The 20,887-nt window shown below is 62.8% G+C and overlaps 2 protein-coding genes across 7 annotated transcripts; both read left to right on the forward strand.

Moving 5' to 3' along the window:
- The first annotated feature begins 7,747 nt into the window (after nt 1-7,747).
- On the forward strand, nt 7,748-10,508 carry RPL38 (ribosomal protein L38). Of its 4 annotated transcripts, none has more exons than XM_074847554.1 (5): nt 7,748-7,820; nt 8,039-8,071; nt 8,504-8,564; nt 9,588-9,710; nt 10,426-10,508. In XM_074847554.1, the coding sequence occupies exons 2-5, from the start codon at nt 8,069-8,071 to the stop codon at nt 10,449-10,451; spliced, it is 213 nt and encodes a 70-aa protein (XP_074703655.1). In that variant the 5' UTR covers nt 7,748-7,820; nt 8,039-8,068; the 3' UTR covers nt 10,452-10,508. The 4 variants fall into 4 exon arrangements, with proteins under 4 accessions (XP_074703655.1, XP_074703656.1, XP_074703657.1 ...); XM_074847555.1 differs by having other exon boundaries at nt 7,781-7,816; XM_074847556.1 differs by lacking the exon at nt 7,748-7,820 and adding an exon at nt 7,845-7,942.
- A 1,197-nt stretch (nt 10,509-11,705) lies between these two features.
- On the forward strand, nt 11,706-20,853 carry TTYH2 (tweety family member 2). 3 transcript variants are annotated; one of them, XM_074847136.1, is made up of 15 exons: nt 11,706-11,898; nt 12,494-12,666; nt 14,053-14,164; nt 14,601-14,821; nt 14,912-15,007; nt 15,100-15,172; nt 15,280-15,349; nt 15,492-15,547; nt 15,654-15,746; nt 15,840-15,932; nt 16,021-16,163; nt 16,263-16,448; nt 16,567-16,645; nt 17,135-17,147; nt 18,937-20,853. In XM_074847136.1, the coding sequence occupies exons 1-15, from the start codon at nt 11,770-11,772 to the stop codon at nt 18,978-18,980; spliced, it is 1,581 nt and encodes a 526-aa protein (XP_074703237.1). In that variant the 5' UTR covers nt 11,706-11,769; the 3' UTR covers nt 18,981-20,853. The 3 variants fall into 3 exon arrangements, with proteins under 3 accessions (XP_074703237.1, XP_074703236.1, XP_074703238.1); XM_074847135.1 differs by lacking the exon at nt 17,135-17,147; XM_074847137.1 differs by lacking the exons at nt 15,654-15,746; nt 17,135-17,147.
- Nucleotides 20,854-20,887: the final 34 nt, after the last annotated feature.

Below are 20,887 nucleotides of genomic sequence, written 5' to 3' on the forward strand. Positions count from 1 at the left end.
CCATGGGCGCTGGCGAGCGAGGAGGAAGGAGGGGAGCAGCTCTCGGCACCTCCGAAACACCAAATCCTTGGAGCCGGCGTTGTCCCTGCCAAGCGCTGGTGTCCTCCTCAGGGCCGGCAAGTTAGTGCTGCTGCTCCGTGGCCACCGTTTGCAGGCAGGAGCCCAGCGCTGCCTGTCTGGGCAGGGGGGACACGACGCAGCCGGTGGGGGGGGCACACCGGGCTCTGCTCCTGCCTTTGCTCCCTGCTGCGATGCTCGGCTGGGTTCGGCTGGACGTGGCCACCGCCAGTGGCAGTGGGGCCAGTGGCACGGCCAAGCCACCACGCTCGTGCCCAGCTGGGCTCGGGCCATTATCCATGTGGCAAACACCTGAACCCCAAGAGCGTGAGATGGGAAAGGGGGGGCTGCGTCACCCTCCCCACCGCTCTCTCGCCCTGCCTGCGCAGCCAGCCTTCCAGGAACGGATTCACTTTGACTTTATTAATATTATTTAAAGGCAGGAGAGCCGGTCTCTCGCCCTGCTCCCCCCCATCACGCCACCTTCCCGTGGGCTTGCACAGGGACCGCTCCCTGTGCTGCCACCCCAGACAAAGCTCACCCACGTAGAGCATCATCCTCGCCCCCCACCCTGTCCCCCCCTCAAGGGACCTCACCCCACAGCCCCCCCCAGGCGGTGCGGCTCCGTCCTGCGTGGCCACATGCTCCCATTGCCCCTTCTGAGACCAGAGCAATTCGTGACAGGAGTGGCCAGACACAGCGCTGGTGGCGGGGGCTGCCCACGGAGACCCCCAGCACCTTCTGCTCTGCATCGCTTGGGTGTTTGCTCCCCTACCTCCCGGGGGAGGGATGCTGAGCTCGGTGAGCAATGGGGGACCCAGGTATTAAATGTTTTTTCTGCTGCAACGCCACAACCCATCAAACCTCCCCGGCTCCGGCCTCTCCCAGCCCCCCCGAAACAGCCGACAGCAGCAAAGCAGGAGCCGCTCCAGGGCCGGATGCTGATCCTGGCTCCCATGCGGCTGCTCCGCCCGGGCAGGATCCGGCCCAGCCCTAATTAAAAAAAAATATATATTCAAGAGCTTCAAACGGCTCCTGATGCCTGCGGGAAAACTTCCAGCCGCGTTTATTCTCCTTTTCCCTGCTCCGGCCACACCACGATGCCGCTGCTGAACTCAACCCCCACCAGCGTTTTCCCCAGCCCTGCGTCCCCCCCCCCCCAAATTTGCTCCCCCCTTTTCAGTGCATTTCCATGAAAACAGGCTCTTTTGTTTCTTCGGATTTCATCTGCCTCCGCCTGTTCCCCACCTCGAGCCTGCGCCTGCCTTTGTCCTCCGCAAATAAAGAACAAAAGGGGAAGAGATGGAGAAAATACGATCTCGCCTCCAAATGGGCTTTTTCTTTTTCCCCCAAGTCGTCCCTGAAGCTTCGGATGCTCTTTAAGAGCCGGGCTGATGAATGCGAGGGCATGGGAGCTGCCATTAGGAGTGAATTGATCGGCGCTCAGCAGCGCTCTGCCAGGGCCCTTCGCTTTAAAAACCGAGAAAGGAAGAAAGAATGAGAGCGAAGAGGGAAAAAAGGGAGAAAATACAGAGTGAGTGGAAAGAGTTTTCTGTCCCTCTTAATAACCAACGCATCCAGCAAATTGCACTTGCACTCCAGAGCAGGTAATCGCCATGCAAGGTCTTTCTTCTCTGCACCAGGGGGAAGAAACTCGAGTAAACAGGGGGAAAAATCAATTTCTGCTGCGGTTTGTTCCCTGAACAGGGGAATCTCCTGACGAACGTGTCCTTTCATGTCTCCTGTTAACTCCGCCAGCTCCCCACCTCCGCCGCACGTCACCTTCCCACACAAACGCCTTTGCACGGGAAAGAAGGACCCGAGCCTGGCAAGAACAAACCAAGGGCTGGATGGCGGCCGCCTGCGCCGCTGCGGTGCCTCCACGCCGGGACTGGCGCCGCGGAGCCGGGGGCTCATGCTCGGGCAGGCGTGTCTGAGGCGCGCAGCGCTCGGGTACTCAGCGCTCGGGCTGCACCTACGGCTCCATCCCGCGCCCCTCGGCCACGCTCACCGCAGCCGCGCGCGTCTCAGCCACACTGGTCTCCACCTTGCATGTCTCAAGCTTACATGTCCCAAGCTTGCGTGTCTCAAGCTTACACATCTCAAGCTTACGTGTCTCAAGCTTGCGCATTTCAAGCTTACACATCTCAAGCTTACACATCTCAAGCTTGCATGTCTCACCCTTACATGTCTCAAGCTTGCACGTCTCAAGCTTACACATCTCAAGTTTGCATGTCTCACGCTTACATGTCTCAAGCTTGCATGTTTCAACCTTACATGTCTCAAGCTTACATGTCTCAAGCTTGCACATCTCAAGCTTGCACATCTCAAGTTTGCACGTCTCAAGCTTACATGTCTCAAGCTTGCACATCTCAAGTTGCATGTCTCAAGCTTGCATGTCTCAAGCTTGCATGTCTCAACCTTACATGTCTCAAGCTTGCACGTCTCAAGCTTACACATCTCAAGTTTGCACGTCTCACGCTTACATGTCTCAAGCTTGCATGTTTCAACCTTACATGTCTCAAGCTTACATGTCTCAAGCTTGCACATCTCAAGCTTGCACATCTCAAGTTTGCACATCTCAAGCTTACATGTCTCAAGCTTGCACATCTCAAGTTGCAAGTCTCAAGCTTGCATGTCTCAACCTTACATGTCTCAAGCTTACACGTCTCAAGCTTGCATGTCTCACCCTTACATGTCTCAGGCTTGCACATCTCAAGCTTGCACATCTCAACCTTACATGTCTCAAGCTTGCACATCTCAACTTTACATGTCTCAAGCTTGCACGTCTCAAGCTTGCACATCCCAGCCATGCACACCTCAAGCTTACACGTCTCAGCCATGCACGTCTCAAGCTTGCGCCTCTGGGGCACCCACATCTCGGCCCCAAACTGGGGCTCAGCAGCCGTGGGGTGCAGCTGCCAAGCGGGGTTCCCACAGGCAGCTCCCCAGGGTGCCCGAGGTGGGACCCCGCACCTCTGTGGACACATTTCCTGCCCGCGCAGCTACTGCATCGCGTCCCCGAGGACAAGCCGCGCCTCCCACTCTCTAACCACCCGTGGGACCCTGAAACTGTGGGTTTTCCTCGCTGACTGTCCCGGACTGGCTCTCCTGTGCATCCTCGCTGGGTGGGGGGGACAGATAGGAGCAAACATTGGGGGGTGTCGCTGGTGTCCCCGAGCAGGGGACGGCCGTGTCCCAGGGAAGAGCAAGAGGAGAAGGAAACCACCGACACGTTGGGTGGGCAGGGTGCTCCCTGGGGCTGGTGCCCGTCGGGGATGGGGAGAAGAGGAGGTGCTCTGCTTCCAGCGCTGGAGCCAGGGGTGCAGAGTCAGGCCGGGGTCCAGGTTGCCGTCAGGACACCCCAATCGGGACCTGCCCGATAGCTTGGAGCTCGCCTTGAGACACAGACGAGCTGCGGTTCCCCTTCCCGCACAGCCGCTCTCTCCCTCCGCCAGGAAAAATGGTTTGCAATTCCATTAAGGACAGTGTAATTATGCATAATAAAAATACGGCTGCCCTTGTGTGTGTAAACACCGCTTTGACGGAGTACCCTTGGCTCGCTCGGCTCCCGGGTGAGCGCGCACAGCGAGCTGGCCGGCTCCCAAGAAGCGAGCAGGGCTCGGGCTGCCGCCGCCAGCCAAAGACCCCCGAGGTCAAGGCGAGCGGCGCTGAGGGCTGGAGCCCGCAGCAGATTATCTTCGGCGGCTGTTTAACTTTGAATCAGACCTTTGAGAGGAGCAGAGAGAAAATCACATGGGCTTTTTCTTCTTTTTTTTATTTTATTTCTTGTTGTTACCCACCTCCTCGCAGCCCCCGCTGCTGCTGCTGCTGCTGATAAGGTGATACCATCTAATCGCCGGGTGACACGCGCATCTCGCCGGCTGCCAACGCGCCACTTAAACCCGCTGCGGCAAATAAACTCCCGCGTGAGCTGCCGGGGGGTTGCCACCCGCGCCAGCCGGGTCCCCGCTGTCCCCAAGGGCGCTGGCGGACATCGCCCTGCCAGTCTCAGCGGGCAGCACCCCTGGGTCCCGGTGAGGGGTGTGTTTGGGGAGGGGGAGATGGGGTGTGTTGGATGTCGACAAGGTGCCCCGGGGCCAGATCCGGCATCCTGGGTCTCCTCCATGTGGCTCCATCAACATCCACTTCACCGGAGCCCCCTGGAGCTGCTGGAGGAGGAGGAGAAGGATGAGGAGGATGAGGAGAAGGATAAGGAGGAGGAGGAAGGCTCCTCATCGAGCTCTTCACCAAACCCTGTGCTGGGGGGGGGGTCACAGTACCCCCGGATCGCAGGGTTAAACACAACCGCAGTCCTGGCACGGCGCTTCCCAAGCAGAACCAGAAAGATTTTTTAATATAAAACTGGTAGTCAGTGGGTGAATTGAGGATGCTGATTGAATTTCATTAGGCAGAGGAGCCGGGCCGGTGGGAGGCAGGGAGGAAATGTATTTGATGTGTTTTAAAAGCTGCAGTTTCAGAATGTGGTGGGGTTTGGGGTTTTTTTTTTTTTCTTTTTTTAATTTAAAGCCAGCCGTAAAAAGATCCCGTCTTTGAGGAGCTAATGACTCTCATGAATTATTTTTGTTGATTTATACACCCACTCGGCTTTTAAATAATATTAATAAAGTAAAAGTGAATCTGTTCCCAGGGAGGAGCAGGAGCGATGCTGCTCAGGGGGCGCAGGGCCAGGGGATGGGGGAGGGACAGCCACCACCTGACCCACACACCCCCCCCATCTCAGGCTCCAACGGTGAGGCCACACTGCACTTTGGGCCAAAACCAGGTGATTTTGGAGGCTGCCACTGCGTGCCGGTGTTCGCAGACCCTCGCCGGGGCTGGACGGTGCCTCGGTCCCCTCGGCCGAGCATTAGTATTCAGCGTCGGTGCCGTAATGGGCACTTTTCATGCCAGTTTAGTTTTATTATTATGCCAAGAAGCTTGCTTCATTCTCTGCTGTCTTTCTTCTGCACTGTTGATTTACACCGTTAGTGTTTTAATTATACAATTCAGCACTCCTTAAAACATGAAAAACTGCTCAACTTTTGAAGCAATTAAAAGGCAGCAGAGTAGATCAGCCCATCAGAGATGAGATAAGTAAATCAAACAATTAAAAAACTCATTTGGTGGAGAGGGAGAAGAGGGAGAATCGTCCCACCCAAAAAACCTCCCCTTGGTGGGAGCCCCGCAGCTCCCGCCTCAGCGGCACGCTTCGTCCCAGTAACGGGTCTTAGTGTGATACTGGGAGGAGCTGGTGGGACGTGGGGTGGGGTGCAGGGTGACAGGGACAGGGTGACGGGGACAGACGGTGGCCATGGGCGGTGGGCGTGGGGTGATGGGCATGGGTGGGCACGCCGGAGCGGGGACACCGCCAGAGTCAAGGAGCAGCACCCCTGAAACATCCGCTCTGCCATCGCAGCCGGACACCCCGAGCACCCCCGCAGCTGGGAGCAGTGGGGCCGGAGAGGGGCGAGCCCTAGGACAGGACCTGGGGAGACCTGTCCCCTCCCCGGTGTCACCTACCACTGCCCTTCCTCCTCCTTCTTCTTCCTTGTACCATCGTTCGGGGGAGCTGCCAGCGCCGAGGGACTCGTGTCCTGGGGGTTTTAAATCTCCGAGATGAGCCGGGACTCATCCACGCTGCCGACACGAGACACGGATCCACGACCCTCCACTCCCCCCACCCGCACACGAGCGCTGCCGACCGCATCCCCCCACCAGCAACAATTAAAATCAGAAGGTAATTAATTATCCGTCTCCAAAACCACCATGGCTGCACGATCAGGAACCAGCAGGTAATTCATATTTGGCCCCCGGAGGGTCACCCCACGCAGGACTGTGGAGGGGGGTCCCACAGCGTCGGGGCACAGTTCCGGGGAAGGTTTGGCTTTGCTTTGCGAGGCAGCGCAGCCACAGCCCCCCCAAAATCACAGCTCCCCCCCCCGGCTGTGGGTGCCTCTGGTGCGATGGACGGGGATGTCCACGGACAGGGCCACAAGTGACGAGGAACCGGAGCTCGTCCTCCGGCTGCGGAGCGGAGGAGCCTCTGTGGGGCCGTAACTCCTCACCCTCCATTAAACATTGTTGTTTAATAGGTCTGGAACAAAAATCCTGCTTTTTAGTGAGTTACAGCCATTCCCCCAAAGCGTGTGGCGGGGATCACCCCGCTCCAACAGCCCCCCATGCTCGTGTCAGCTCACCAGGGGGACACACGGGGGACACCAGTGACCCCATCAGAGCCCGTCCTGCCGCAGGGCAGCGGGGGTCCCACGCTCGCCCCAGGGCCGCTCGCAGGGGCTGCTCCGCTCCCCCCAGCCGTCTCCCCAGGGAAAAAATCCTTCTGGAGAGATGGAGCCACCGATGGAGGTTGAGAAGCCTTTTCCGGCACCCACAGGCAGCCAGGCAGGAACGGTGGCCCGGGGCAAGCTGGGGACACCGGCCGTGCAGTGGCGGGGACCCCTCGGGACACCCCCAGCTGAGGCAGGGACCTTCCTCGCAGGCGCAGGAGCGTGTGATTTATGGGCTTGAATGTCCCCAATTGTCGCGTCCACCCCCGCGGTCGGTTCAGGCGTTTGTCTGCCCCGATGGTTTATTGCCTTTTAATTTGGACCATCCGTCAGGAAGGGCCTGTCCTGGGTCAGGGTGCTGGGTCAGGGTGCTGGTTGAGGGTGCTGGGTCAGGGTGCAGGGCCAGGGTGCTGGGTCAGGGTGCAGGATCAGGGTGCTGGATCAGGGTGCTGGTTGAGGGTGCTGGGTCAGGGTGCAGGGTCAGGGTGCTGGGTCAGAGTGCTGGATCAGGGTGCAGGGTCAGGGTGCAGGGTCAGGGTGCTGGGTCAGGGTGCTGGGTCAGGGTGCAGGATCAGGGTCCCCCACAGGAGCCTTCACAGCTCCATCAATTCCCTCTCTCCACGCCGGACAAGCCACCCCGCTGTCCCCTCCCGCAGGGGCTCCAGCCCCTCCAGCTGATGACCCGAGTCGGGGGGTCCCTGGCACGTCCCCAGAGCCAGCGTGGGGTGGGCGACCCCCCAAAAGCACCTCCAGCATGAGACTTCGGGGCATGGCTGGGAACTGTGGCTAAGGGAGCGGTGCAGCCCCCTGTCCCCAGTGTCCCCAGTGTCCCCACTGCACCCGATGACCCCACTGACCTCATCCCCCAAACCAGCGCTGCTGAGGAGCACCCCAGCACCCCCAAACACCGCTCCTGCCCCACACGGGGCTTGGCAGGATGGGGACGGGGCGAGAGGGACCGCGGAGGCGCAGGGACAGGCCGGGGTCCCTCGCCCCCGCCCCCCCAGGATTCTTGCAGGGATTTGGGGTGGTTTGGGGGTTTTGAGCGTGGCTGAAGCTCTCTCTTGTGGCAAAGCGGCTCCATTACACCGACCCGTCGAGCTCCAGCATCTCTCGGGGCGGGGGGGGGGCCCTGGCGCAGCCAGGGCCCCCCCCCTCGCCCCGAGAGATGCTGGAGCTCGGAAGGCTGCAAACAGCCCGCCCAGACGGCCGTGCTCCTCCTCCACGGCGCTGCACGGAGGCATCGGAGAGACCGGAGGTGCCCGGTGCTCCCTGTGTCCCCTCCGTGACCGGTGCAGCGGGAGCTGAGACCCCGCCAACTCATCACAGCAGCTGCGCCCGCCATCGCGCTCGCGATCCGATTCTTTTTGTCCCTCCGCCCGAGCCGTAGCGATGCCCGAGGGGGCGGGGTTAAACCCCTCCGGATGCGGAAGTGCACGCTCACTTCCGGTCTGTGCGCTGAGGCGGCCGCTGTGGGTATGGCGGGGGGGGGGGGGGGGGGGAGCGGGATCCGCCACCATCCGCCGGTGTACGGGGCTGGGCGGCCTCGGGACGGGACAGGGGAGCTGAGGGGACGCGGGAAGACCCGATGGTGGGCGGTGGGTGTCGGAGGGAGCGCGGGGAGGCCGATGATGGGCGGCCGATGGTGAGCGGTGGGGCTGCGCTGACGCCATTTTGGGTTGTTTCTGTCGCAGGTTGGAGCCTTCTGAGCCCGGCCCGGAACCATGGTGAGGAGGAGGAGGAGAGTGGGGGGCGACGGGGCGGGGGTTGTTCTTCCCCTCACCCCGTGGGGTTGGGGGTGTGCTGTGGGGCCGGCAGGATGGCGGGGTCCTCCCCTGGGGGTGAGGGGGGGGGGTCCCTGACTTCCCTGGCCCCGAGCGCGGGGTTCGGGGGGGGCGGTTCATCTCCCTGTGGTGCTGGGGGTGACAGCACCCGCCCCCCCGCTGGCCGGTGGCTGGGGCAGGGTCCTGCTGTCCTACGGGGAAGAGAGATGCCCCACGGCCTGGGGCAGCTGCTGCGGAGGGCTGGGGGGGGGTGGGTCTTGGCGGTGGGAATTGGGGCTCCCAGCGATGCGCAGGGGCTCCCAGAAGCCAGTGCGTGAGCTGGGGGGGCAGTTTTCAGCTGCTGTCTGTACGCTGAATTTCTGTTTTCCTTTTCAGCCTCGTAAGATTGAGGAGATCAAAGACTTTCTGCTGACAGCCAGGAGGAAGGACGCCAAGTGTGAGTAGGGGGGGTCTCTAGGAGGGGAAGCGAGGGGATTCTCTGGCGCAGGAGCAGCGGTTTGGAAGCGCTGCGGGACCCGCGGTGCTGAGGCTTTCTTCAGGCACATCAGTGACATTTAAAGCAGCTTTTGCTCAGCTTTGGCTGAGCTCACGCCTGGGAGCAAAACCACGCTGGGCAGAGGGACACCGGGAGGGAGGGGGGGCTCAGGCCTGGCACTGGGGCTCTGACACCCGCTCAGCCGCGTTTTTTCTGCTGTTCTGGAAGTGTTTTGGCCAAGCCACAGCTGGAAAGGATTCGCAGATCTCCCTCTTGACTCGCTGTAATCTTTGAAAAGCTACAAGATGTCAGATGCTGGGGACTTCTCTGGGAGTGACAAGCGAATCGCACTCAAAACTCGAGTTTTCTTTTGTTGCAAACGCAAAAGACCGTTATAATTGAAACGCCAGCAACGTCTTGTCTCGATACTGAACAACGTGTGAAGAGTTTTCCCTCTTCTCTTGCTTATTTGGATCCAGCTGTCACGGGGAAGAGGCGCTTCTGTTCTGGGAGCGTTTTGTTAACTCCGGTGTGGGCGAGAAGGGAGAGCTCAGCACCGAAACGCTCTTGGAGCTGCTGACAGCCCCTCACAAAGCGGTTTTTGTGCCTTTTGACTTGCGGCGGGGAAGGAGAGGAACCGGCCGCGGCTCTGCGCGAGCTGCTTGGGTAAAATGGCCGGGGGGGGGTGGAAAGGAGACGCGTTGTTTGTTGTAAAATGCTGCTGCGAAGCAGAACGGCCTCAAAACGAAGCTGTTGGCTTCGAGAAACGCACGAGGCGGCGGGCTGAGCCCTCGGACCGGGGCTGTTTGTGACAGCGGTGCGGGAAAAATTAACTTAATTTGGGTTGGGTTTTTTTTTTTTGTAGCGCGGGTGGGGCGGGCAGGGCTGCGACCGTCCTCCTGGCTCGGATGCGAATAGAGGAGCTGGGGTGGTCTCACTGCCCCCACCCCCCTCCTCTGACTGCCCTGGTCCTTAATCCTGCAGCGGTCAAGATCAAGAAGAACAAGGACAATGTGAAGTTCAAGGTGCGCTGCAGCCGGTACCTCTACACCCTGGTCATCACAGACAAGGAGAAGGCCGAGAAGCTGAAGCAGTCCCTGCCCCCAGGTATCCTGCGGCCTCCGAGGGGAAACGGCTCATACTGGGGGGCGGGCAGTGAGAGCCCCCTCCCCATGGAGGGGCCCCTGGGGAGCTCCCGCTGTCCAGTGGCCTCGTCCCAGTATGGGCCCCCCCCAAGGAGGCACTGGGTGCCCCTTCTTCAGGCTGAGCCCCCCCAGAGGACTCTGGGTGCCCCTTCCTGGGTCTGGGCCCCCCAAGGAGGCGCTGGGTGCCCCTTCTTCAGGCTGAGCCCCCCCAGAGGACTCTGGGTGCCCCTTTCTGGGTCTGGGCCCCCCCAAGGAGGCGCTGGGTGCCCCTTCTTCAGGCTGAGCCCCCCCCTGAGGACTCTGGGTGCCCCTTCTTCAGGCTGAGCCCCCCCCGAGGACTCTGGGTGCCCCTTTCTGGGTCTGGGCCCCCCCAAGGAGGCGCTGGGTGCCCCTTCTTCAGGCTGAGCCCCCCCCCCCGAGGACTCTGGGTGCCACTTCTTCAGGCTGAGCCCCCCCCGAGGACTCTGGGTGCCCTTTCCTGGGTCTGGGCCCCCCAAGGAGGCGCTGGGTGCCCCTTCTTCAGGCTGAGCCCCCCCCCGAGGACTCTGGGTGCCACTTCTTCAGGCTGAGCCCCCCCAGAGGACTCTGGGTGCCCCTTTCTGGGTCTGCCCCCCCCCCAAGGGGGCTCTGGGTGCCCCTTCTGCAGGTATTAACCCTCCTCTCTCCCTCCCCCCCAGGTCTGGCGGTGAAGGAGCTGAAATGAGCCGTTCCTGTGGAAGTTTCTCTGAATTTCTTAAAATAAATAAAGCCCCGAACCGGTCCCAGTGTCACATTTGTCTTTTCACGCCGTTCCTGTTCCTCCGGCTGCACTGGGGGGGGGTGGATCCTGCCGGGGAACCCCCAGACACCCCAGGAACCCCCGAGATTGTTTTGGGGGGTGCTGGGGCTGGGTGGGTGGGATGAGGACTGGGTGCTCAGGGGGGCTGTCACACACGGCCCCCAGTGTGTCCCCTGGGGGGGTGGGTGTCCTTTCCCTATAGCAGGGGGGGCTTGGGGGTGTGTGACCCTATGGGGAGGGGCCCACCTCCTATGGGAGCAGTGCCTCCCCCTATAGCAGGGAGAAGATGGGGTGTAGTACCCCTATAGCAGGAGAAAGATGGGGGGTGTTGTCCCTATAGTGGGGGGGGGGGGAGTGGGGGTGTGGTGCCCCTATAGCAGGGGGGAGGTTGGGGGTGCAGCGCCTTATGGAGGGGAGATAGGGGGGTGGTGCCCCTACAACAGGGAAAGGATGGGGATGCGGTGCCCCTATAGCAGGAAATATGGGGGTGCAGTGCCTTATGGGGGGGAGATGGGGGTGTGTTCCCCTATAGCAGGGGGGAGATTGGGGGTGCAGTGGCCCTATAGCAGGGAATATGGGGGTGTGGTGCCCCCACAGCAGGGAAGGGATGGGGCTGCGTTCCCCCTATAGCAGGGGGGAGTTTGGGGGTGCGGTGCCCCTATAGCGGGGGGAGATTGGGGTGCTGTGCCCCTATAGCAGGGAATAGGGGGGTGTAGTGCTCTATAGGGAGGAGATGGGGGTGCGGTGCCCCCACAGCAGGGAATATGGGTGTGCGTTCCCTCTATAGCAGGGGGGAGATGGGGAGCAGTGCCCCTGTAGCAGGAAATATGGGGGTGTGGTGCCCCTATAGGGGAGGAGATGGGGGTACGGTGCCCCCACAGCAGGGAAGGGATGGGGGTGTGTTCCCCTATAGCAGGGGGGAGATTGAGGCTGCGGTGCCCCTATAGCAGGGAATAGGGGGGTGCGGTGCCCCCACAGCAGGGAAGGGATGGGGGTGTGTTCCCCTATAGCAGGACCCAGGGGGTGCGGGGCCCTGGAGCCGTCCCCCCGAGCTGTGTTGGGGTGCGGGGCACCCAGGCCACGCTCCCCGATTCCCGGGGAGGGCGGGCGAGGGGGCGTGGTCAAGGGGAGGGGGCGTGGCCAGGGGAGGGGGCGTGGCGTGGGCCGAGCCCCGCGGCGTGGCGGCGCGGCGCCCCCCGCCATCGCCGGCCGCGGCCCCGGCCCCGCCGCCCCCGGCCCCGCCATGCCGCCCGCCCGTGCCGACTACCTGGCTCCGTGGTGGGCGGCCTGGCTGCACGGGCTACCGCACCGCGGCCTCCGCCTACAGCCCGTGCCCGCCGCCTTCCGACCGCGGGACCCCGACTACCAGCAGGTACCGACCCCGGGAAACTGCCCCCCACCCCGCCCCGCTCCTCTCCGGGACCCGAGAATACGGAGCCCCCCCCCGGGCAGCGGTCCCGTTTACCGGCGGGGCTCCCCCCCTCCCTTTCTCCCCGCCTTGCCATGGCCCCTTTCATCCGGCGCCAGCTCTGATCTCACGGCCGCACAAAGCTCCCTTCTTCCCCGGGGGGGCGGGATGCGGGGCCCCCCCGCCGGGCCAGCCGGCACCGGCACCCTCCGCCGGAGCCCCCCCGCCCAGCCCTTAGGGAGTGGGGGGGGGTCACCCCTCGTTTTGGCGCTGCCAGCACCCACCGCAGCATCCCAGGGCACGGACCGCTGTGACCCCGAAATGGGGGAGAAGGTTTTTGGGGGGGGGTGGGGGGGGGATGCAGTGCTTGGTGCCCCCTCGAAGGGGCTGCTGCACCCCGGCCCCTGCCACCCGCAGCCTGGGGGCCCTGCGTGGGGTGGGGGGGACATTTCCTCTTTCCCCGTGTGACCGTCCCGTGGGGCGCTGGACGTGGCCGCATCCTGCCTGCCGCCGGCACGTGATGGCCACAGCCGCTGACTGTCCCTTCTCTCCTTCCCAGTCGCTGCTTTTCCTGGGCTTGGTGGCCGCCGTCTGCCTCGGCCTCAACCTCCTCTTCCTCACCGTCTACCTGATCTGCCTGTGCTGCTGCAAGAGGGACCAGGAGCCCGAGACCAAGCGGCCCCACTCGTGCTGTGTCACCTGGATGGCCGTCACCGCCGGGCTCATCTGCTGGTGAGGACAGGGATGGAGACCCCGTGCTGTCCCCCCCCCCATCAACGAAGGAGCTCGACTCTCCGGCCATGAGTTGCTTTAATTAGTTCTGTGCAATTAAATCCCTGCTTTCTATCCGCGCAGCCGCTGATGCTGGGGCAGCCCCGGGGACCGGCCACGGGGCTCAGACCCATCCCCATCCCCGTTCCCACCGCGGCTGTGCTGCCATCCCGGTTAATCCCGGGCGGGAGCGGGGCCGGGTCGCTAATCCCAGCCCGGAGCAGATGGCGAGCGGCAGCGTGACCCAGCTGCCAGGTCCCGCACACACCCGGCCTTAATTGTGACCGCAGCAATTAGGCGAGGGGACGCATCTTTACCCAGCAGCGCTCTGGTGGCTTTCCAAGCCCGTCTCAATTTTTGGCAGCCCGTGGCTGGGAGAACCCCCCGCCAACCAGCCCATGTGTGTCCCCCCCCGGCAGGCCTGGCCGAGGAGGGGGACGGGATGGGACACGGGGGCCCTTTCGCTGCCCAGCCGCGACCCGCTCGCCAGACAAAGGGGCTGGTTTTGCCTGGGCGGAGCGAGATGGCTGCCTGCCTGTTGTACGGAGCAGGGAAGTGGCACTAATGAGCTTGGCTGCTCCCCCCGGGACCCCCCCGCCGGGTCCTCCCGCTCCTCCAGCCTCAGGGCACCCCACGAAGCCGTGACGGGGAGGCCGGGGCGGCAGACGATGGTTCTGCAGCTCCCTGGGGGCTTTGAAACCCCCCCAATAGCCACACTGAGCCTGTCCGCGGCCGTTAAAGGCCTAATCCTGGCGAATGAGCCGGTGTCTGTCGGTTTTATCGGTGTCTGCATGGGGAGGGAGGGAGCACTGCGTGCACTGGCCATGTACGGGCTGGGGCACATCCCTCCTCGGAGCCGGCTCTGACCCCGCTGGCGCAGCGGGTGCTGGGGAGCACCAAAGTGGCCACCGTGAGCTTGCCACGGGGCCTGGAACGGCCGCAGCACAGCCCCCAGCTTGCCACCCGCCTCCCCTCTGGGACTGAGCCCGGGAGCAGGTTTATTCGGGAGCAGCATCACTCCCAGCAGATTCCCCTAATCTGCTTTGCCCGGCCCCTCCGCTCTCAATCTCTCAGGGTTTGGCAGAAGGAGCTTCAAATCCACCGTGGAGCAGCTCTGGGCTCGGGTGTCCCCAGGCCCCGTGGGGAGCAGGTCCCCATCACGGTGCTGTCCCTGTCCCATCTGCTTTGGCTCTGCCCTGTCAGCAGCGGGGTGTCCCCCAAAACTGCGATGCTCCAGGGACCGTCCCCTGTCCCACCGGCGTCCTCACATCCTCGCTGGCCCCGAGGCAAAATGTCGGGGTGAGCTTTTCCCTCCTCTTTAACTGGGGGTCCCCTCTCTGCCCGCAGCGCGGCCATCGGCATCGGCTTCTACGGGAACAGCGAGACCAACGACGGGGTGTACCAGCTGCTCTACGCCCTGGACCACGCCAACCACACCCTGACCAGCATCGACTCGCTGGTAGGGCCACGGGGAAGGCCCCCCCCCATCCGACCCCCTCCGTGTCCCCCCAGGTCACATCGATCCCCCCATCCTGGGTTTGGTTAAAACATGGAGGGGGGGGGAGGCATCCAGCTGGAGGGACCCAGGCGTCCTGCGCTGCTGGCAGAGCCCTGCCTCCTCCGGCTGAGCCCCCGGGGGGGTGACGTCACCCTGAAAAATGGGGCCTTTGTGGCCAGAAAGGGCCGGGGGGGACCATGGCGGGGCCGTCCTGGGGGATGGATCCAGCTCAAGCACAGAGGGTCGATGTTGGGGGGGTGGGGGGTGCTCTCCCGGAGGGTCAGCGGCTGGCGGCCGGGGTGAATGGCTCCTCCGGGAGCGGGGCTGATGGCAGGGAAGCCCCCGGTGCTGTGCCGGGGTGTGGGGGGGAGGGACTGACCGTTCCACCGTCCCCCAGGTAGCGGGCACCACGCTGCAGATGCGGGTGGGCCTGGAGCAGCACCTGGGGCGGCTGAGCGAGCTGCTGGCCTCGCGGGGGGATTACCTGCAGACCCTCAAGTTCATGCAGCAGTTGGCCGGCAGCATCGTCCTCCAGCTCTCGGGGTTGCCCGTCTGGGGGGGAGCCAGCGCCGACCTCACCGTGCTGGCCGGCCACGTCGCCTACGTCGAGTATTACCGGTGAGCGGGACCACGGCGCGGGGCTGCCGGAGCGTCTCCCGGCAGGGTGGGGAGGTGGGCGCGCGTGACGGAGCCTTCCTCTGCACTCAGGTGGTTGGCTTACCTCCTCTTCTTCATCCTCGTCCTCACCGTCTGCCTCCTGGCCTGCCTGGGGCTGGCCAAGCGCTCCCGCTGCCTCCTCACCACGTGAGTACCCCACGGCCGGGCTCAGGGGTGCCGGAGGCGCCGCGGGCGGCAGGGCTGGACCCCGGGCGCGCTGACCCCTCCTCTCGCCGCAGGATGCTGTGCTGCGGGCTGCTGACGCTCATCCTCAGCTGGGCCTCCATGGCCGTGGACACGGCGGCGGCGGTGGTGAGCGGGGCCGAGCGGCGGTACCGGCTGTGCCGGGGCCGAGCCGAGGGCTGAGGGAACCCGTCCCGGCCTTCCCAGCCCCAACGATGCCCCTTTTGTCCTCGCAGGGCACCAGCGACTTCTGCGTGGCCCCGGACAAGTTCATCATGAACCAGACGGAGAGCGACATCAGTGCGGGTGAGAGCCGGCTGTGGGGTGGAGACGTGCTGGGGGCAGGACCCCAGTGCTCCCCCAAAACCTGCCTGGGGGGCCGGTGCTTTCCACTGCCGTTCTGCCCCCCCTGGGACACTCATACCGACGTCTCCCGTTCGCTTTGCAGAGGTGGTTCACTACTACCTGTACTGTGACCAGAGCCTGAGCAACCCCTTCCAGCAGGTATGGGGGAGCTGGGCACCCCGATTCATGCTGCTGGGGGTGCAGGGGGTGTCCCGGGGGGGGTGCTTGGGCAGCTCTGTGACCGCTCCCCACTCCCCCCTCGCAGGCTCTCACCGTCTTCCAGCGCTCGCTCACCACCATGCAGATCCAGATCCAGGGCCTGATACAGTTCGCGCTGCCCCTCTTCCCGACAGCTGAGGTGCGGGGTGGGGGGAGCTGGGAGCCTATGCCCCCCCCTCTTCTGCTCCCCATCCTGCCCAGCGCTGCCCTGACCCCCCTGTTTCTCCCACAGAAAGATCTGCTGGGGGTCCAGCAGCTCCTCAACTCCTCAGAGACCAGCCTGCACCAGCTCACGGCCATGCTGGACTGCCGGGGGCTGCACAAGGTGAGGGGTGTCGGGGGGGGACACACACAGCTCCCGGGGTCACCCCGTCACTGCCACCAGCCCTGCCCTGCCCCATCTGCCGTTGCAGGACTACCTGGACGCCCTCATCGGCATCTGCTACGACGGGGTGGAGGGTTTGCTTTACCTGGTCCTTTTCTCCTTGCTGGTGGCCGCTGCCTTCTCCACCATCATCTGCGCCACGCCGCGGGCCTGGAAACACTTCACTGGCAGGTGGGTCTTCACCGGGGGGTGGGGGGGGGGACACGGGGCTGCGTGTGTGGCATGAGCTGGGCCGGAGAGGGGGTCAGCACCACTGTCTTGTCCCTGTAGAGACCGGGACTACGATGACATGGATGAAGAAGACCCCTTCAACCCGCAGGCACGTCGCATCGCCACCCACAACCCAGCCCGGGGGCAGCTCCGCAGCTTCTGCAGCTACAGCAGCAGCCTGGGCAGCCAGAGCAGCCTGCACCCCCCGGCGCAGACCATCTCCAACGCCCCCGTCTCTGAGTACATGTGAGACCCCCCCCTGCCGCCTCAGGGATGGAGACGCCCCCCACACTGGGGGTACAGGGTGATGGGGACGGGGGGATCTCACTGTGCCCCCCCGCTCTGACGGGTTCTCCCCCTCCAGGAACCAAGCCGTCCTCTTCGGTGGAAACCCGCGCTACGAGAACGTCCCCCTGATCGGCAGAGGCTCTCCTCCCCCCACGGTACAATGGACGGCCGAGGCCAAGTCCTTCTTGTGACCCCCTGTGGGCTGGGCGGGGGGGGGGGGTGTTAGCCAGGTGGCAACCAGCCCCTCTGCTTCGCCAGAAAGCCACTCGCCCAGGGCGAGGTCTGCTGGGGTGAGGATGGGGTGAGCTCAGCCCCCTCCTCCTGCCCTTGCAGAGGACGTGCCCGATCTGCGAGCGCATCCCTCCTGCCCGTCTTTGCTAACCCAGTTCCCAGCCAGCCCGCAGAGGCTGCGGGGAGAGGTCACCCACCACGTGCTCGGGGGAGACCAAAATAGTCTTCCCTTCTGCTGCTCTTCTCTGCTTTATTTCTTATTTATTCTGACTTTCAAAGGACGCCTGTCACAGTCACCCGTGCGTGTTTACATTTCCCTGCTGTTTGGTTAAACCCACCCTGTCTGTTAATGCCTGCTTTATTTCTTTTCTTTTTTTTTTTTTTTTTTTTGCATCAATTATTTTGGAGCTAAGTTGCCCATCAAGAGTAAGTTCAGCCGCTTCCTTCTCCCTCCTCATCCCGGGGCAGCAGCTGGGTTCCTGTCCTCCTTCCCCCTCCTTAGTGCCTCCCTCCATCCCCTTCCCCATGGGGCTGGTTTGATTTTGGGGAGAGCGTGGAGGGCTCGGGAGGGACAGGGCCTCATTTTATCCCCAGGTACAAGAGGATTTGCAGTTCCCGTGTGTTGGGAGTGGAAATAGTCCCCATCTCCAGCCCCTTCTCGGCGCAGTTTTTCCCCCTCCTTTTCTGACAGCATTTAATCTGCTTCGATGCCTCTCTCTGAAGCAGTAATACCCCCCAGCTGCCCCCCACAGGCACGACGGTGGCACCGTGGTAGGGTCGGGGACACGGCTCCGGGCACGCTGCCGGGGCAGGGACACCGTGTGCTGGCCTAAACCGGGGAAGATTTTTGCCATCAGGTGAAAGCGCGGAGCCACGCCAGCGCGGGAGGCTGTAATCCGATTGCACAGACCTGGCAGCTGGCGAGCCTCTTCCCCGGGGCGGGGATGAGCGAGCGGGGGGATTCATTGCAGCACTTCTCCCCGCCCTGAATGGCCTAATTTAACCAGGATTCAGATCCCCGAGGAAGGACTTTCACAGTCTAAAATAACAAACTCGGGAATAATCTTCCTTAATGCCTGGCTGGGGTGTCCCTCCCTCCTGCAAAATGCTGGAGAAATTTAATTCTGAAATGTTTCTGGGGCGTGGGGGGGATGGAGGTTTTGCCTCTGCCCTGGGTTCGTTGCTACCCCCTTCCCAGTGTGGTAGGGGCCCCGAGCCCTGACCGGGGAGCCCCGGGGGGTTCAGCCCACAGCGGTTGCGGGCGCAGGCACTCGGTGAGCCTGGGGTAAGGTTTGTGCATGGACAGGGAAGATCAGGGGTCAAAACCCATCTCCGCTGCCACAGAGACCTGGCCCCGAGCCTGGGTTCTCCCGCTAAACCCCATCCTGCTGCCTGTGCCAGCGGAGGGCGGCGAGCTCAAGCCCCCTTGGGATCGGATGCATCCAGACTCGGTGCTTGGGGCTGAATTTGCTGCCTGGCTCGAGTCAGGAAGGTGGATGATGAACCTGGCAGTGTGGGAGGGGGCAGAGCAGAGCCTGAGGCCACTTGAAGTGTCTTGGCTGGGGGGTCTCTTCTCTTCCAGCCCTTGAAGAGGCTGTGACCAGGATCTGGCCCCCTTACCCATGGCAGCCTGGCAGATTAATTGGGGGTTGACACAAATGGGAAGGAATCCCATACGAGGAGCAGCTGAGGGAACTGGGGGGGTTTAGTCTGGAGAAGAGGAGGCTGAGGGGAGACCTCATGGCCCTCTGCAACTCCCTGAAAGGAGGGTGCAGAGAGGGGGGATGAGTCTCTTGAGCCAAGGAACCAGCGCCAGGCCAAGAGGGAATGGCCTCAAGCTGCGCCAGGGCAGGGTCAGACTGGCTCTTAGGAAGGATTTCTTTGCAGAAGGGGTTGTTGGGCGTTGGAATGGGCTGCCCAGGGCAGGGGGGGAGTCCCCATCCCTGGAGGGGTTGAAGAGTCGGGTTGACCCAGCGCTGAGGGATCTGGTGGAGTTGGGAACGGTCAGGGTGAGGTTCCTGGTTGGACTGGAGGAGCTTCAAGGGCTTTTCCAACCCAGATGATTCTGTGAATCTTCCCTCTCCATCCTTGAGCTTTCTCTGGCGGCTCAGTGGCGCGTGGCAGTGGAGGGGTTGGGTTGGACGTGGCTGGCAGGGGCTCGGTGGGGCATGCCGTGGTTTGGGGGTGCACTGACCCCCGTCTCCTCTCCCCGCAGTACTCCCCGAGCATGCGAGCCACTTACCTATCCGTCACCGATGAGCACGTCAGGCACCACAGCACCGAGTTCCCGGCCTAACGCGCTCACCCCGAGCAGCTCGCGGGAGGAGAAAATGCTGCCGGCGTTTCTGTAATGGAAACCAAAGACACCTGGAGAAGACACGGTGAAAGCCCAGCGGCAGCAGCGGCCAGAGGACGAGCCCCGGCACCGTGCCCCACTCCTCTCCCCCTCGGCAGCTTCTGCTCGGTCTCAAGTCTTCCTGCCTTACGGCTGACAGCAACTCCGGGACCGAACGCCAGCCAGTGCCACAGCCGGGCTCCTGGTGTGCCGGGAAGACCAGAGACACTTCATGCCTCCACGTCGGCTTCTCCTTTCCCTCCCTGTCTGCACCAGCTCGGGGATGTTTTATGCCACGGAAGGGAGACTCCTCCAGCTCCCTCTGCCTGGAGCGCAAAGCCTGGGACCACGGGCTGCCCCCCAGCACCAGCCCCTCGCGGAGGGGTCCGGGGCCGCGGCTTCTTCGCTCCCGTAGCAATGCAGTACCAACCACTAGTGATGCCAGCCCCTTCCCGACGCCCACGGGTGGCTTTGCCACCCGCCAACGGTGACACCGGCTGATTCCCTTTGCCACCTTCCCTTGCCGGCTCCCGGTGCCCCCCTCGCTGTCCCCCCCCCTTCAGCTGGAGCTGCTTGACCCTGGGTTTGGAGGCTGTAGAATTAGGGATGTTTTGGCCTTGCTGGTTTTCCTTTGCTTTGTTCCTGGGTTTTACGAGTTCTCTGCAGGGCAGAGGCGCAGTTCGCCTCGCTGCCTCTGTTCCAGCATGGTTTTACTGCAGTGCATGTTGGTAGCAGGTTTTTGGCTGGTCTGTAGGCTCTTTTTTGGCGATTCAGCTCCCCAGGGTGGGTGGGCCGGCAGCGTGGGCTGGGACAGGCTCCCCTCATCTGCAGGACAGCCCTGGGGTCACTGCGAATCCCCTGGGAGAGGGTTAGGGACCACTCAGGCATCCCTGGAGCAGGATACGTTCCCAGGGAGAGGGAGGGCATGGTCCTGCAGCCGTGCCTGGCTTGCCCAGCATTGCCAGGGCTTCAGGCTAAGCAGCCTTGGGGGCTGAGGGGCCAGAGGGAACGAGCATGAGCTGAACTGGATCCTTTGTGGCTGCTCCAGGAACCTCGGGAAGGTGCAAGCAAAGGCCCCTCCCCACGGCAGCACCTCGCTCGCCAAGGACAGGGAGAGCCCCTGCTCCATCGCCCCACCCCAGACCTCCCAGTCCAAAGGGCGCGGGACAGGGTGATCGGTGTTTTCCTGCCCACGCACCCTTCTGGTCCCTCTCCCCCACCCAGGGCGAGTTCAGCTCTCGTAACCACGTTTGGCACCATGACGGTGTCTTAGCTGGGGCGGGGTTTGCTCTCGGGCCCTTCCTCACTGCGAAGGCTGTATCCGCGCCATGGGAGGGCCAAAGCTTTACCCTGTCTGATTGCAATCAGCAGCCGCCTCCTGTGCTGCTGCTGGTGGTTATCCATCCCTTCTTCCCTGCTTTGGCTAACAGTGCTGCAGCCGGGCAGACCCCCAGGGTGGCCAGGCTGTCCCCCTCGGGCGAGCCGGGGGGGGGTCTTACTTGATAGCAGTGACTCACTGTGTCTTTTAAAGATAATGTGTACATACCCTTCGGTCCCTTAATGCCATCTGTCTGTGTTACGTGTGACTAGCATTACTTGCTGTTGGAAACTTCCAGGGCATTTCTATTTTTTTTTTTTTTTCAGCTTTTAATGTCTCGATGTAACAGTACTGGTAGAAGAGCTGTTTTTAAAACGCATGTGAACTAACCTCATTAGGACTCCTTCTAGGAGCTGGAGTCCGGCCTGATTTGTATGTGCCCTCTGGGGAAAAGACAATAAACACTTGTACTAAACTCATCTCCTCCCGGCGGGTGTCTCTGGGCTGACCTGC

Source organism: Strix aluco, chromosome 21, assembly GCF_031877795.1.
Source record: "Strix aluco isolate bStrAlu1 chromosome 21, bStrAlu1.hap1, whole genome shotgun sequence".
Classification (NCBI taxonomy): Eukaryota; Metazoa; Chordata; class Aves; order Strigiformes; family Strigidae; genus Strix; species Strix aluco.